Source organism: Lacerta agilis, chromosome 2 (assembly GCF_009819535.1).
Source record: "Lacerta agilis isolate rLacAgi1 chromosome 2, rLacAgi1.pri, whole genome shotgun sequence".
Lineage (NCBI taxonomy): Eukaryota > Metazoa > Chordata > Lepidosauria > Squamata > Lacertidae > Lacerta > Lacerta agilis.
In genome coordinates this window covers 29,508,402-29,524,084 of record NC_046313.1, presented here as the reverse complement: position 1 = coordinate 29,524,084, position 15,683 = coordinate 29,508,402, and the positions used below count along the sequence as shown (strand labels likewise).

At 45.8% G+C, this 15,683-nt stretch overlaps 1 protein-coding gene across 1 annotated transcript in view; it reads left to right on the top strand.

The window, feature by feature from the left end:
* The first annotated feature begins 649 nt into the window (after positions 1-649).
* ABCC3 (ATP binding cassette subfamily C member 3) overlaps positions 650-15,683 on the top strand; it is a 67,530-nt gene continuing 52,496 nt past the window's right edge. The window contains exon 1 of the mRNA XM_033139193.1: positions 650-854. Within this exon, the coding sequence (XP_032995084.1) occupies positions 825-854 (30 nt within the window). The 5' untranslated portion in view covers positions 650-824. The remainder of the gene's footprint in view (positions 855-15,683) is intronic.

Genomic DNA, 15,683 nt, shown 5'->3' with positions numbered 1-15,683 from the left:
AAAGGAAACTTACAGCCCATTAACTCATGGTCAAATTTGCCTGGCTCCTTCACCAAGTGAACACTTCACAACACTGTATAACCAAGTACATGCCCAGCCAGCTGTCCCCTAACTATAAACTGCTTTTTAAAAAAGGATGCTGTGCCTGTGGCAGCCAGCACCAGGTTTGATGGGTCCTGGCAGGATGCCCATGTTGTCCCAGGTGTTGAGGGGCCTGTTTGCAGCTATCCATATCACCTGGCGCTCTCTCTCTCTCTCTCTCTCTCTCTCTCTCTCTCTCTCTCTCTCTCTCTCTCTCTGAGTGGTCATTCGCGGGATGGGTGGTCCTTGGACCTTTCCCCCTTCCACCCCCGCTCCAGGTCCAGCCACTGCAGAGAGGGAAAAGGTGGTGTTGCTGTGTACCACCGACCGAGCACAGCCCAGCCACCCAAGAGGGCCCAAGTCTCCCAGCAGCTGGTCGGGCTTCCATGGTCTCGCTCCCCTGATAAGCCGAGGCCGCCTGATCATCCACCGACCCACCGCCACTCCAAGGCGCGCGCGCGCGCTCTCTCCTTTCCAGACGCGGGCCTTGCCCGAGCTGGAGCGCAGAAAGGGAAGTTTAGTAAGACCGCAGCAGGAAAAGACCCCCCAGCCTTGTCACGGCTCAGCCTGGCGCCGGCACTGCCTAGGCGAGCCCTTCCCCGCCCACGTTCCCGTGCGAGGCAAACATCCGCCCTAGCGTGGCGGAAGGGAAGCAGAAGGCGAGCCAGGAGCCGCTCAGAAAGAACCGGAGGCAGCGCGGCGAAAGGCACGGTCGCCAGATTGCTCTGGCCGGCCGCTGCACCATGGACGCCTTCTGCGGATCCAGTTTCTGGGTAAGTAAGCATCCCCCCCCCCCCCCGCCGCCGCCGCCGCCGCCGCCGCACAATCCATGATCTCCCGGTGGCCCTCGGAGGCCAGCGCATCCCTCTAGTTTCCCCCCAAATAAGTAAGGAAGTCAGGGAACGGGGAGTTTCTGCCTTCAGAGCATGTCTGTCGTTTCAAGAAAGGACGATCATTGAATGAAACACAGGCGCGGGCATCGGGCATCGCCAGGCTGCAACTTTCGGGCACTTAAGTGAACTTTAAAGGGATGGGACATGGAAAGGTCGGGAGGAGGGGAGCCTAAGTTTCTGCATGCGAAACCCCTCCTGCCAATGGGTTCTTATTTTTGATGGGGGTGGATTGCCTCCAGAGTCGGGGGGGGGGAGAGTTAAGCGTTTGTGGACCAGCAGCATGACGCGGGGCTGCAGACTCCTCAGAGGGGGAGAGGGGGGTTGCCGAGGGCGAGAAGGCAGGGGCTATGCGATGTGGGTTAGCAGACCTGGTTGGAGGCGCAGCCTTGGCGTAGATGAGCACAGTCACGCATACACGTGGAACCCAAACCTCACAACCTGGAGGGCAGAAACTCGCGGAGATGACTTGCCTCACGCATCCCAAAACTTCCAAGTAAAATATAATGGGGTTACGAAAAGAAATGGGGGGATCATCTTTCTCAGTTCTCAGGGGATTATCAAACAAGCGTGGACCCGAAATGAAATGTTGCAATTAATCCCCCAAAGGCGCGCTCCTCCATTGTCTTTTCGAGACAGGTGGGTGCCAACAGTGCCTGTGTATTGGGGGGCGGGAAATGAATAAATTAACGCAAAGCAAAAACTTGCCGGAGGCAGGTTCGAACCCATGAATGGCACGTGCTGTCATATTTCTGCCGGGTTAAAAGCTACCAGCACTGCTCACACAGATGCACGTGCGTTCATTCCCACTGGAATCGATGAAGCAAAGTACTTGGGAACGTGTTCAGCACCCAGACACGTTGCTGGCATACCGTAAAACAGTTGCATTTTTATAGGAATAAAAAAAGAAAGAAAACGTCTTCCCTACTGACTTCTAAGGGCAGGTGAGGCTACTCCCTGGTGCTGCAAACCTGACTAGACAGGTATTTTTTCAATCCCTTAACTGCCACACCATTGTAATACTGGGCAATACACAAGCTTGAGCAAGGCAATTGCTAGAGGCAGTTAGAGCATGTTTCTTGAAAGTTGGAGTCTTACTCATTCCAGCCCTGGAGAATATCTCTGTCCACTAGAAGATGTATGTTGATACCTGGGTCCTGCTTTTTTTGCGGGGGGGGGGGACGGGACGGGACCAAAGCATATTGTTATACAGCTGTTTATTGTGCAGCAATTCATTGTTCCCTCCACAGAAATGGAAGTACCGCAGGCTGCATTCCTAGAACCTATGTACTTGGCTGGAAGCACCATTGCATTCAATGGGCTTTTACCTTTGAGCAGACATGCAGACTCACTCTGTCAGATACATTGTGCCCCAGAGGAATGAAATGAAATGAAATTCATTGTGCCCCAGAGGAATGAAATGAAATGAAATTATAAAACTGAGTAAGGCTGAACATTTTTCAGGAGAAGAGAATCTTCTTGCATAATATGAGCACCTTTGTCCAAAATTTAAATGCTTTTATTATGTAGTCCCATTGAGTTCAATGGGAGTTTTGCCCTAATTAGCTGATTTTGGTCCATAGCCTAAATTTTTGTGTGTTGTAGAAATGGTTATCCATGGAAATATATACATGTACATTTGTGTATAATTTTGTGTCCATGGTAGGTCACTGATTTGCAGAAGCAAGTTCGTGATGTATTGCCCTGGAGGCATGCTATAACTGTATAGCATGGGTGGAGAGCCTATGGCTGTCTAGCTTATACTGGACTATAACTCCCATCATGCCTGACCATTGATTATGTTGGGTGGAGCTGATGGGAGTTTGAGCACAGCAGCATATGGAGGGCCACTTCTGCATAGTGCTTTGTAATAACCGATTTTACTGTATAAGGCAATATATAATGTATTGCTGGCATTGCTTACCTAGCTTTTCTCATGGTTTCTTCTATGCTTTTGTAGTGGCTTTTTCAGATTTCACGGAGGATACCTTCGTCATTCAAAGATTTAAGTCTAGGAAAGTCTACAAAAAAATTCGATGATTTTGCAATCTTAATTATCTATGCAAAATAAATATGTCATGTAATTACTGTTGCAAATGATGCTTTGCATAGGTCTAGTTCTCACCAACTGTGGTAGAGGAAGAATTCCTTTTTTCTGGACTGTATAACCAGATTGCAGGTGTGGGGAACTATACGATGGACTTGTTCCCTTAGGCACAACAGAAAATAAGCATGTCAAACCCGGGCCCTTCCAATGAGCGTTTTGAGAGTTCTCCACTCCTCAGCGTAATGGCAGGGAAGGGGAAGAAGAAGAAGAAATGGATTATATTCAGGAGCACTGTTTGAGGTGTGAGCACCTTGTTTTCCAAAGGCTAATAGTAACTCTGGGGGGGGGGGGGTTACTGTTAGATATATTGGGGAAACAGCACTGAGGAAAGGCATTACTCTTTTCCAGAGACAATGCTCCACTTATAATTGGAACCATCAGTGGCTGCTTTAATTTGAAAATAAAATTTTGGGATATATTATCATAGATCTTGTATAGTTTGGCTCTCCAGTTGGTTTCTGAGTTGATTAGAACTCTTCCCCGCCTCCCCCCCGCCCCCACCTCTCATGGGGGGGGGGCTGTTCAGCTGCGGCTCTCCATTGCCTCCAATGGAAGTATTTCAATGCACTGATGTAGGTGTAACATGATATCAGTACAAGGGGCGGCTCCAATCCTGCAGGATTGATTGCAGACCATACTCCCATACACCATATTCAACCAGTCCTTTCCTTCTTGCTGGAACACAGCCCTTCTGAAAGTCAGCTGTTGCCCATGCAAACCACCTTTACCACAATGCGTAAAGTCATAATGTCACCGCCTTTCTTTGTGTCTGATGGTTCAAAGAGACTTTGTAGTTACTGTCTTCTGCCCAGCAGAAGTTTAACACAAATATAAGTCTATTCTGTTAGCCACTTAACTGAATGCTCTTGGAGTCTTACACATGTGCTCTGTGAATTTGCAGTATGCTGCCTCACCTTTTAACAGATTTGTATGTGCTTCTCAGATGTACACTGTGTGCTGTGCTGTTGAGTGGTTCATGTTTCTTATTAAGAGGCTTCTTTGGGTTTCCATAGTAAAACAAAAACAAAACACTTTAGTTTCATTTCCAGTATTGGTTTGGAGGAAAATCTCCACTTTCTTAAAGAGTAACCACTCTGCTTGGACTACTCCTAAGATTTATTTACAGTGGTACCTTGGTTTACGAACTTAATCCGTTCTGGAAGTCCATTTTTAAACCGAAACTGTTCTTAAACCGAGGTGCACTTTAATGAGGCCTCCTGCCAACGGTGCCCTTCCACCGTTTGGATTCTGCTCTTAGACCAAGGTAAAGTTCTCAAACCGGGACACTATTTCCGGTTTTGCGGAGTTTGTAAACCGAATCGTTCTTAAACCGGACTGTTCTTAAACCGAGGTACCACTGTACTGACTATCATTTTTATCTCTCACTTCCTTCAGGGTGATGGACAAGGTTCCCCCAATCCCCCATGCACTTTCACCCCTACAACAAAGCAGTGAGGTAGATTAGGCCTAGCAAAAGTGACTAATCTAGGTCATCCAGTGAGCTTCACAGCTGTGTAGAGATTTGAACCTACCGGTAGTTCTTTCTTGTCTTAGTTCAACACTCAGAAGAAGCACAATACCACTCTGGTTCCAAAGCTAGATAGTAAGCTGCTGGCTAAAGGGAGTGTCTTAAAAAGAAGAAGGTGTTTTTCTAAAGGAACATGAGAACAATCCCTTTTACCTTTACCCCTGTTTAGGGAGTGTCTTGTTCTGTGGTGTTGTACTTCATGTTGACACTGACAGCCACATTATTGTTTGTTTAATGCACATAAAAGTTTCTTATGCCAATAGGCTAGTTGGAGCTAGCCTCATATTGGGCTCAGCAGTTTTGTGCAAGCTTTAAACACTTTCTCGGTTTTAGTATGTCAGACTGGAAAGCAATGGAGCCGGTAACACAAAAAGTAGATTCTGCAAAGGCTGTTCTGTATAGAAATAGAAGGGCAGCTCTTCCCTCTTTGTATCTGCTTAATAAAAACCCCTCTTAGAATCATAGAGTTGGAAGGGACCCCAAGGATGTTCTAGTCCAACCTCTGAAATGCAGGAATATCAACTAAAGCACCCATGACAGATGGCCACCCAACCTCTGCTTATAAAAATCTCCAGTGAAGGAGAGTCCACCACCTCTCATGGGAATCTGTTCCACTGTTGAACAGCTCTTACTGTCAGAAAGGTATTTCTGACGTTTAGTAGGAGTTTCCTTTCTTGCCACTTGAACCCACTGGTTTAGGTCCTAGCCCCCGGAGCAGGAGAAAAGAAGCTTGCATGTGACAATCCTTTAGATAGTTGAAGATGGCTATCATATCTCCTCTCAGTCTCCTCTTTCCCAAGCTAAACATACTCAGCTCTCTCAACAGTTCCCCGTAAGGCTTTGTTTCCAGACCTCTGATCACCTTGGTTGCCCTCCTCTGCACATGTTCCAGCTTGTCAACATCCTTCTTAAATTGTGGCACCCAGAAGTGGACCATAGCTGTCAACTTTCCCTTTTTTTGCAAGAAATTCCCTTATTCCAGTGCCGTTTCGCACTGCAAAAAAAGGGAAGGTTGACAGCTATGGCCGTTTCCCAATGCAAAAAAAAAAAGGAAGGTTGACAGCTATGAACTGGACACAGTATTCCAGGTGTGGTCTGACCAAGGCAGAATAGAGTGGAACTATAGCTTTCCTTGATCAGGACACTATACCTCTGTTGATATACCTAGAATAGCATTATCTTTTTTGCTGCTGCATTACGCTCTTGACTCATGTTAAGCTTGTGGTCTACTAAGACCCTGAGATCCTTTTCACATGTACTACTTGGCATGCCAGGTGTACCGCATCTTATATTTCTTCCTGCCTAGGTGCAGAACCTTGCATTTGTCCCTATTGGAATTCATTTTGTTGGTTTTGACTCATTCTCCAATCTGTTAAGGTCAAATTGAATCCTAACTGTGTCTTCTGCAGCATTAGCAGCCCTTCCCAGTTTGGTGGCCTCTGCAGATTGGCTGAGCATCATCTCAAGACCTTCATCCAAGTCATCTATAAAGACGTTGAACAAACAACAGGCACGGGACAGAACCCTGTAGCACCCCACTTGTCACTTTCCCCCCAGAATAATGATGAACCATTAGTGAGCACTCTTTGTGTTCAGTCACCAAGAGCTAAAGAAGTAGTACAGAGAGTGTATGTTTGTAATAACATCACAATATAATGCAAGCAAAACAAACATCAGAGCCGAACCCCTATTGATGTGAGTGGAAAGTGGTGGAGTCCCCTACTGGACATCTCTTTCACAGCATTGTTAGATTTAAACTAAATTTCATGATTAATTTAGAAATATTCATCCTAGAATAGTACCTAAAATAGCAAAGGTGTTAGTAAATAGGAAGAGCTTTCCCCATAAACACTGTTGCTAAGAACTGCATAGAAAACAACCTGGAAATTATGTACCCAACACTTATTAGGTGCATCCCAGTTTTTAAATACATTGTTGATCATCCCAAGAGAAAGGATTGTTTATCTGTTCAGGAATCCTGTGAGGTAAGAAAGTTCTAGATGAAATGACTGGCTTCTGTGAAAGTTAATTCACAAGCAGCCTTCTAATCAAAACAGCAAGTTCCTCTTCTTGTTTGGTAAATCCACGAGCTAGTTCACCTGCCACCCCCAGAGTGGACTGTTTTTTTTCTAGGCCTGACCTATAGGTGCCTTTCTCTTTCAAGAAAGATGCTGCTCCTGTTCTGCAAGGTGATGCTGATGCAAATATGCCTGCTTCTACATAAGGTGCAGTTAGAAGCTGGGTTAGATGTGAAGAAGCAGTATTCTGAACAATGAGTTTGGACTGCGTACAATGCAGACTATACCATTTGAAGCACATTTTCCCCTCAAATAATTTTGGGGCCTTTAGTTTTACCCCTCAGAGAGTTACAATTCCTAGCAGCCCTTTACAAACTACAGTGAACAGAATTCTTAAGAGGAGTGGGGGTGCTTTGAAGGTACTGTATGTGCACAGCCATTCAGTGCACCGCTAAAGAAACCATTCCATCAACACCTGCTTTTCAACTTTCCAGTGGAAGTATCCCCTCTCCTTCCTCTGCATGCTGTTCTGGGGGTTCTCACAACACACACATCCCGAGCCAATTATGGGGGTGCAGGGGACACAGGAGAAAGAGAAGGGGGAAAGCCCCATTGCACAAGCAGAAATATTTGTGCAGGGCTTCTACTGACAGAACTCATTAATTGAACATTTAGCTGAAATTTACTTCCCTGCAATCCCTTGGTCCTGCCCTCTGGAGAAACAGAGAATATCTTCTATGTGACATCCCTTCAGGCATTCAAAGATGACCGTCATGCCTCCCCTTAACCTTCTCTTCTCCAAGCTGAACATCCCCAGCTCTTTCAACCATTCCCATAGGGCTGGGTTTTCAAAAGCCCTCACCATCCTAGCTGCCTTCTGCTGGACATGCTCCAGAACTGGCATATCTGAGCATAAATACAAATCAAGTAGCCAGAAATATAAAAAACAAACACAACTACTTTAAACAAGAGAACTATTAGAAGCTAAAGGACACCAATCAATCCTGGAGTTTGAGCAATGAACTGCGGGAAGAGAAGAAAGAGGTGTTGCAAGGTTATACCAGACCCAGCAAAATTCTGCTTGGGCAATAGCGAAAAGCAGTAAAGGAAAACAACAGAGCTTCAGAAATCCCCACATCAATAATTTGGTCCCAACATGTTGCATAAAGTAACTTTAATGAGGATGAGGTATGTTGAAACTGCCTCTGCATCCTGAATAGGCTTTTGCGTTTCTGTGCTGCTGTGGATTTGCTAGTCATGTTGGCGCGATCATTTGGGGAAATAGCAAAACCACCTCCAACACAGTCCTTAGTTTGTTGCAAGACCAGTTCCACACCCTATCTACATCACTGCCTAACCATTTTGGTGGGAAATTTGCATCAGGTCAGAATACATTTATATAATGAATGAGATTAACTGTATACTGTATACTGTAATTTTGTTCTTCTCCCCCCCCCCCAACTGCAGTAGTGTATAGTGTTGCTATCTTCTGTGGTCGATGTTTCAGGCATCTTGGGCAGAGTCCTTTGGAGCACGTTCAGAGTGCATTTCTCAGGCAGAAATTGTGCACCTGTGCTGCTAGTTGCCATGGGGTGGAGGAGGAAGATGTTTGATCCATTTTTTACACCTGACACTCCCAGACTTGCTTGTGGATCAAAAGAGCTGGATTATGCTCTTCTCCAGCTTTTGTGCATTAAAAATCTGTACAAAAAAGTCTTCAACGAAAGCTAAATATTGTAAGTGAGTAACACCTACAGATCTTCTTGCTTTGGATGGAGCCACCTGTGCTGTGGCCTCAGTTGACCATGTGTTCTTTGCAAGGAAGGGGTGGAGGAAATCACTGATCAGTTTACTTCTTTGGAACTGTATAGCCTCAGTACCCTTTTAGGCCACAAATGAGTTGTTTATTACTTATAAAAATCTATTGCAAGGATCCAGGGCAGAAACCTGGCCTGGTGCAATCTAATTATCTTAAGATAGTGGGGTTTTTTTCCCATTTGCTTTGGGGCTCACTTCAAATTCCTGAGATGATTATGTAACAACTACCGGTAACCACACTGTGTGGGCAATTCTTACATCACATCACATTAATATATATAGATACACAAGGAGGGAGAGAGAGAGAGAGAGAGATAAGGAGAGAGAGAAATACACAAAAATGCTTGAACTTAGCAATGCTTATATGAAGTGTTTTGCCTGCCAGAAATTACTGTTGAAAATGCTTTGGGACACAGTAATTGGCAGAAGGCCTCTCTCTCACAGGTTATTTTGACATTTACACTGTGCATTCTACACACACTCTCACACCTCTTTTGTTCCTCCATTCAGGCAAGTGGGAGGGATTATCAGAATTAAAGAACTTGTTCCAGCAAGGTAAAAGCACACAAGAAGGGTGTGGAGCAAGGCCTGTGGGTGGCCCCAAGGGAGAAAGGGTGTAGCGGAGGAGGAGTGTGGTCTCGAGAGTCCCAGAGGCAAAACAGAGAGGGCTGGAATTTGGTCCCTGGGCTTGAGATTTCCCACTGTGGTCCAGGCAGAGGATTCCTCCTCCGACCCTTTATCAAGTGCTGCTAACTGTAGCCTTTTAATCAGCACTGAGGATGCTGAGTCAGCATCCAGAGCAATCAGCTTATTGACTATTATATCAAAACACAGTAGGGAATAAAATATTTTCTAGCTGGGTTGCTTTATGTCCCTTATTGCAGAATAAATCTTATTTTTAAGCCATAATTTTTAGTGCTTTTTAATTCTGCTGTCGTGAGTGAGAAACCTTGTTCTATAGCACTAGAAATATGTTTGACAGCAACAGAGTTACATGCAATTAAGTTTAATAATAATAGTAATAGTAATAATAATAATAATAATAATAATAATAATAATATCTTGTAGATTGGAGTGCCTATCCATGTGCCGTGGCCAGATGTTAAAAATCCAAGTTAGGGTTTCAATCAACAAACTTCATGGCATGCCAATTACAGTCCTACGTAAATTAGTCAAACTCTGTTAGATGAATCAGATTTACACTTGAACATACTTGCAGTGTTTGTGCAGAGTAGATCCTCATTGCAACATGCCATCAAATTGTGTTGTTCGAACCTCTAACATATTTATTTTGTACTCACTTCAAATGCTCTTTGTAAGATTGGGTGTACAATTTGATTAACGTTGTCAGCACTTGGAACGAATGTTTCAAAGGCTGTTCAAGCCGCTTGAGTTACACTAAATGGTCTGTGGTTTTTGGATACTGTATTGGCACATAATTCACCACCCACTGGTTGTGATGTTGGCAAGGCAAAGAAAATCCATCTGTCTGGCTTGATCACTCTTATCACCTGCCAGGTGGGCTGATCATCCAAGCAGTATTGATGCTTCTTGCCAATGGTTTTCTTGGAGCGCAACAGCCTCTCTTATTGCTAATGAGCAGGCCTGTATGATGGAGATGACAGGGGAATTATAGAAACAGAAGGTGCCTATTTTGTGCTGGCTTAGCCCAAAGTTTCTTAGCCCAAAATTGAAAAGAGGTTACGCCATGGCCTCAGGTTTCCTACATTTCTATACCAGTTTGATTATTCAATCCAGTGAGTTAAACAGGAAACAATGGGATAGGTTTGTTTTGCCCATTAAGTACAAGTAGACAATGGGACATTTCAGACATGGCAAGATCTCTAGAGCACTAGCAATGGAGAGAAGTAAATGGACTGACTTTCCATACATTAAGTTTCTTTAACTTCTGCCTCCATCCCTCAATAAACTGCCCAAATCCAGAAAGAGAAATATATCGTGTACTGCCAGTGGAGGTGAATGTGCATCTACATACACATCTCAGCTGTGTTGTGTTTCTCAGTCAACGTCTTTTTGAATTGGCTGGATGCCTCCTTTTATGTGAATGAAGATGTGCATCCACATTCAAGGGCACCATTTGTTGCATTTTTTATTATTTCATTCAGGAGTAACATGCTCAAGTTTGTGGTGGCCTCTCAGTTCCAGGTTTTCCTGGATGAGGCAGATTATCTAGATCTCTTTTAGCCCAGCTTCATTTTTGGTTGTGGGACTGAGACAGCCTTGGTCCTCCCTGGTGGATGATCTATGGCAAGAACTAGAGTGTCAAGTCCATTCCTGTTGGTTATGATGGACCTCTCAATGGCTTTCAGTACCATTTCTTGGACCACCTGGATGGGGTGATTCTAAAGGGGCAGTGTCTTGTTCTGCTCCCAAACCTTCCTAGAAGGTAATGCTGGAAAATACCAGTTTGACATAGGGCTATTGATCTGTGGCACTCCTCCTGGTTCCAGCTTCTCCCCCATGCTGCTGAACATCTACATGAAACTATCGAGAGAGATCATCAGGAGAAATAGAGTGTGGAGTCACCAGTATGTAGCTGACACCAATCTCTATTTCTTCATTCTATCAAATTCCAAGGAGGTTGTTGAGATGCTGGACCTTTGCTTGGGGACAGTAATGTGCTGGATGATGGCAAGTGAATTCACACTTCATCCAAACAAGATAGAGATGGCAAGAACTACTGATTTGGGGGTAGAATCCCAACCTGTTTGAGATGGTATAGCAAACCCCTTCAAAACTCAAGTTCAGTTTGGGAGGGTGCTTTTGGATCTGACCTTGAACCTGGAATCCCAGGTGACAGAGCCGTCTTAAGGGGATCTGCCACCCTGGCGCGGCTATCCCTCCGGCGCCCCCGCCATGCCGCCTCTCCGCCGCCTCCCTCCCGCGCTTGCCGCCCCTTGGGAGGGGGGTGGGCGAGCGGGGGATGAGGGGCATGGCGCTGGAGCGGTGCGGGGCTCTGCGCGCCCTTCCAGCGCTTCCGGGACGGGAAGCGAGGGCGGCCGGCTCGCGCTCCCACGCGCATCCGGATGGCGTGGCGCAGCCGGGCGGCACGGCTGGGCAGCTTGTGCCCCATCGGGTGGGCGGCCGGCGGCTGCGCGCGGGAGCGCGAGCCGGCCGCCCTCGCCTCCCGTCCCGGAAGCGCTGGAAGGGCGCGCAGAGCTGTGCTCCTGTGCTCTGCTGGGCAGCCAGAGGGCGTGGCGTGGCCGGCCAGCTCCCTTGCCGGGAGTCAGAGGGCGCTGCCGGCAGGCGCTGCCAGCGGGGCTGGAGGACGGAGGCGCCCTCCAGGCCATTGCGCCCTGGCGCGCCGCGCCACCAGCCCCAATGGATGAGACGGCTCTGCCAGGTGATGGGTGCGGCCAAGAGTGCTTTTGTCCAACTTAGTCGGTGGTGATTATTATCAACAATTTATTGTTGTTGACAAACACAGTTCAATCAGAACAAACATACACAATACACAATTGCTAAGTGTCATCAGTTTTGTTAACGGCAGGGTTTTGTTTTTGTTTTAAGACATTAGTGACTAGTCTCCGTTGTCGTTCATAGCTTTCTTTCCAAGTGAGGGAAGCTGAAGAGTATGAAGTGGGTATTTCAGTTTTCCCACAAGCACTTCCTTGTGCTTGGGGATTGAGTGCATGCTGCTATACACTGGAAGCCTTTGCCACACGGTCTTTATGTGCTTCCAGTTCTGTGGTTGGGTGTGGGTTTCTCTTTATGGTCCAAAGCATATATGTACAAACTGGACATGTACGTATGTACGTCCTATGCACACGTGTGTGTGTGTGTGTGTGTGTGTGTGCGCACACACACACACACACACACACAGAGTATTTTAGAAAAGGCTGAGCTTGTTGTTGCAGCAACCCAACTGTCCTTTACCACCCACCTCTGCCTTCAGTAAGTAAGGCTGTGACAATGCCATTTCAGGCATTAAGGTATAATGTTCTTATCTGTGACCTGGTTTTATTTGCGTGCTCAAGTTTCTGAAGGAAATGAGTCAGGCGGTTGGCACTTAGAAATCAATGGAGCATGTGTGGGCAAAATAAGAATGAAGGGCAAACTGCCTTTTCGGGTCTTGCTCCAAAATGTGCGAGCACTTCCCAAAATTATTACCGAGCGGAGGTTTAGCATTGATTTTTAGGAATGCCAAGAGACAAATGTGTATAATTGACTCACAGGTGTGCACTAAGTGTGGGTGGCAGCTAGTTTACTGTGAAATGTCACTGCAAGCCTTGACTACTGCCCCACTGTTAAAGAGAAAAATCTTGCATTGCATTTTTGCCATGTTTCCACATTGCACACACCCTAAAATGTAATGTTTGGTGTTCTAAAGCACATGACTAAAATATGTGTGATATGTAATGTGTTGCAGGGATCTCCCAGTTGACCTTGGTTCCTAGTTATATTTACTATATATGAAACATATGGTTTTTTTTCCAGCATAGTATGTGAAGCAGCCCTTAGTCTACTGGTATATTTTGCATTTCTCCTCTTCCTGCCCTTATTAGCTTCAATCAGGGGCATGCATGCAGACTATGATTGAAATGCTTCTGAACAGGTCACTAAGCCCATCTTGCACAAGTCCCATGCGTGCATCTTTCCGCCAGTTAAATGCATTCTGCAAAGGAGGTTTACTTAGGGATCTCCCAATCCAATTGGTTGATGCTGGGGGAAGAGGGTAGGAGAAGTCCTGTTTTGCTAGTAAAAGTCATTGTGCTGGCTTCTGCTAGTGAGACTAGTTAGCTGCATCAAACCCATAATGACAATATAACAGAGTATTAGTAACCTTGATTATTGTGCAAATAACATAAACCCTGCGTAAATATCCCAACCATTAAGATAAAGGACTGAGAACAAATTGTGTGTATTTCTTGTCTTGCTTCTGAGTCAGCTCTCTTTTTGTTTAATGAAGTTGGTGATATGGTTTTCATCTAATTTAAACTTTATTTGTCCTCTTTTGGCTTAGTAATGTAGCAGAGTATCATTGATAGCTTTTAACAGTCACTTAAAAAAATAAATCCTTGTAACACACAAGTTCACTAACAGTGGACAACCCCACTTTTCTTCTTGCACATATCCAGCCGAAATCAGAAGGATGGTTAGTCATTTTTGATCTTGTTAATTATTCCAGGAATGTTAAGTATACAGGCTTGAGGAAAGGAAATAATCTCCCTCTTTTCCTTCTCCTCATGCACCTTCATTGAGACTTCCAAAGGCTGACTTGTAGTGAACCTGTGGCATTCCTGGTATGTCACCTCCTGTAGCACAATTGGGAATCCCCGTGATGATGGAGACAGTGGAAGGGCCTACACCCTGTGCAATTACCGTAGTTCCACTTGGAAGTGCAAATGGCACTGTAAACAAGGGGTGTGTCTAAAGCCTGTTCTGTTCCTGTTCCTTTCACCTTCACTGGAGGAGAGGGAAGTAAAGGAGGATTTATTTATGATTATGAGAGTTAAGCTAGTAGGTTTGAAATTCTCCCTCATTTGCAGAGCTGTCTTCTCATAGTTCTCTCCCTCATGGTCAAGAGATGGGATCCCTTACACCAATGGTAGCCAATATGGTGCGCCTCCAAATGTTGTGCATTGCAACTCCCATCATGTTTTTCCTTTGGCCACATTGGCTGGGGCAGAACAGAGACAGGAGTCTTTTTTATAAATGCCACTCACCCACTATATTCACTTTCATGAGTCCCATGGAGATATCTTGGAGGCGCTGGTTAAATTAGGAAGCAGGGTGGGAGGAGCTTGAAGAGATTCCCAGAGGGTTGGGAAGGTATTCATCCGGTACCCAGGAAGTCCTGGAGTTGATGGTGGAGGTGCAGTCAGTGCTCTGCAGGATGGGAGAAATGATAGAATAATAGAATTGTAGAGTTGGAAGGGACCCTAAGGGTCATCTAGTCCAACCCCCTGAAATGCACCTCCTCTTGTGGGAGTCTGTTCCACTGTCGAACAGCTCTTACTGTCAGAAAGTTCTTCCTGATGTTTAGTTAGAATCTCCTTTCTTGTAACTTCAACCTACTGGCTCATGTCCTACCATCCCGAGCAGGAGAAAACAAGCTTGCTCCATCCTCCATGGGACAGTCCTTTAGGTATTTTAAGATGGCTATCATATCTCCTCTCAGTCTCCTGTTTTCCAGGCTAAACAAACCCAACTCCTTCAACTGTTCCTCATAAGGCTTTGCTTCCAGATCTTTGATCACCTTGGTTGCCCTCCTCTGCACATGTTACAGCTTGTCAATATCCTTCTTGAATTGTGGCACCCAGAACTGGACACTTTATTCCAGGTGTGGTCTGACCAAGGCAGAATTCAAGAGTTAGGACTATTGCTTCCCTTGAATCAAACAGGATGTTGGGGAGGAGGAATATGTAGCAAAACAGATTGGTCAGAGCAGAGGTTGACTGAAAGGTCAGAATAGAGTTGCTGGGAGTGTCAGTATTTGGGAGCTCAAACACAGCGGGTGGCGCTGTGGGTTAAACCACAGAGCCTAGGGCTTGCCGATCAGAAGGTCAGCGGTTCGAATCCCCGCGACTGGGTGAGCTCCCGTTGCTCGGTCCCAGCTCCTGCCCACCTAGCAGTTCGAAAGCACGTCAAGTGCAAATAGATAAATAGGTACCGCTCCGGCGGGAAGGTAAACGGTGTTTCCGTGCGCTGCTCTAGTTCGCCAAAAGCGGCTTTGTCATGCTGGCCACATGACCCAGAAGCTGTACGCCGGCTCCCTCGGCCAGTAATGCAAGATGAGCGCTGCAACCCCAGAGTCGGACACGACTGGACCTAATGGTCAGGGGTCCTTTTACCTTTACCTTTACCTTTAAGAGCTTTTTAATTATTTAATTGTCCAACCACAGTGTTTAGGTGTAACTGGCATATATACTCTCATTTCTAATTTAAGGGGTTGGGCAACATTGCCCAGGGTGCAAGAGAATCCACCCATGAGCAGATTGTAGCCAGTGGCTTCTAATAGGATTGGTCTTAACTAGCATCAATTCAGCAGAAAGTTCTATCCCATTGTATTTTTTTTTTAAATACATCATCTACATCAAGGCTGCAGGGATCTGTGGCCTTCCTGGTGTTCTTGAAGTCTAACCCCCATCACCCCTAGCTAGCATGTCTAATGGTCAGGGATTATGGAATTTGAAGTCCCAACATCGAGTGCCACAGGTTCCTCATTCCTGCTCTGTGTGATGGAGTCAGAGGAAGTTGACCTCATGATGAGTAGTTAG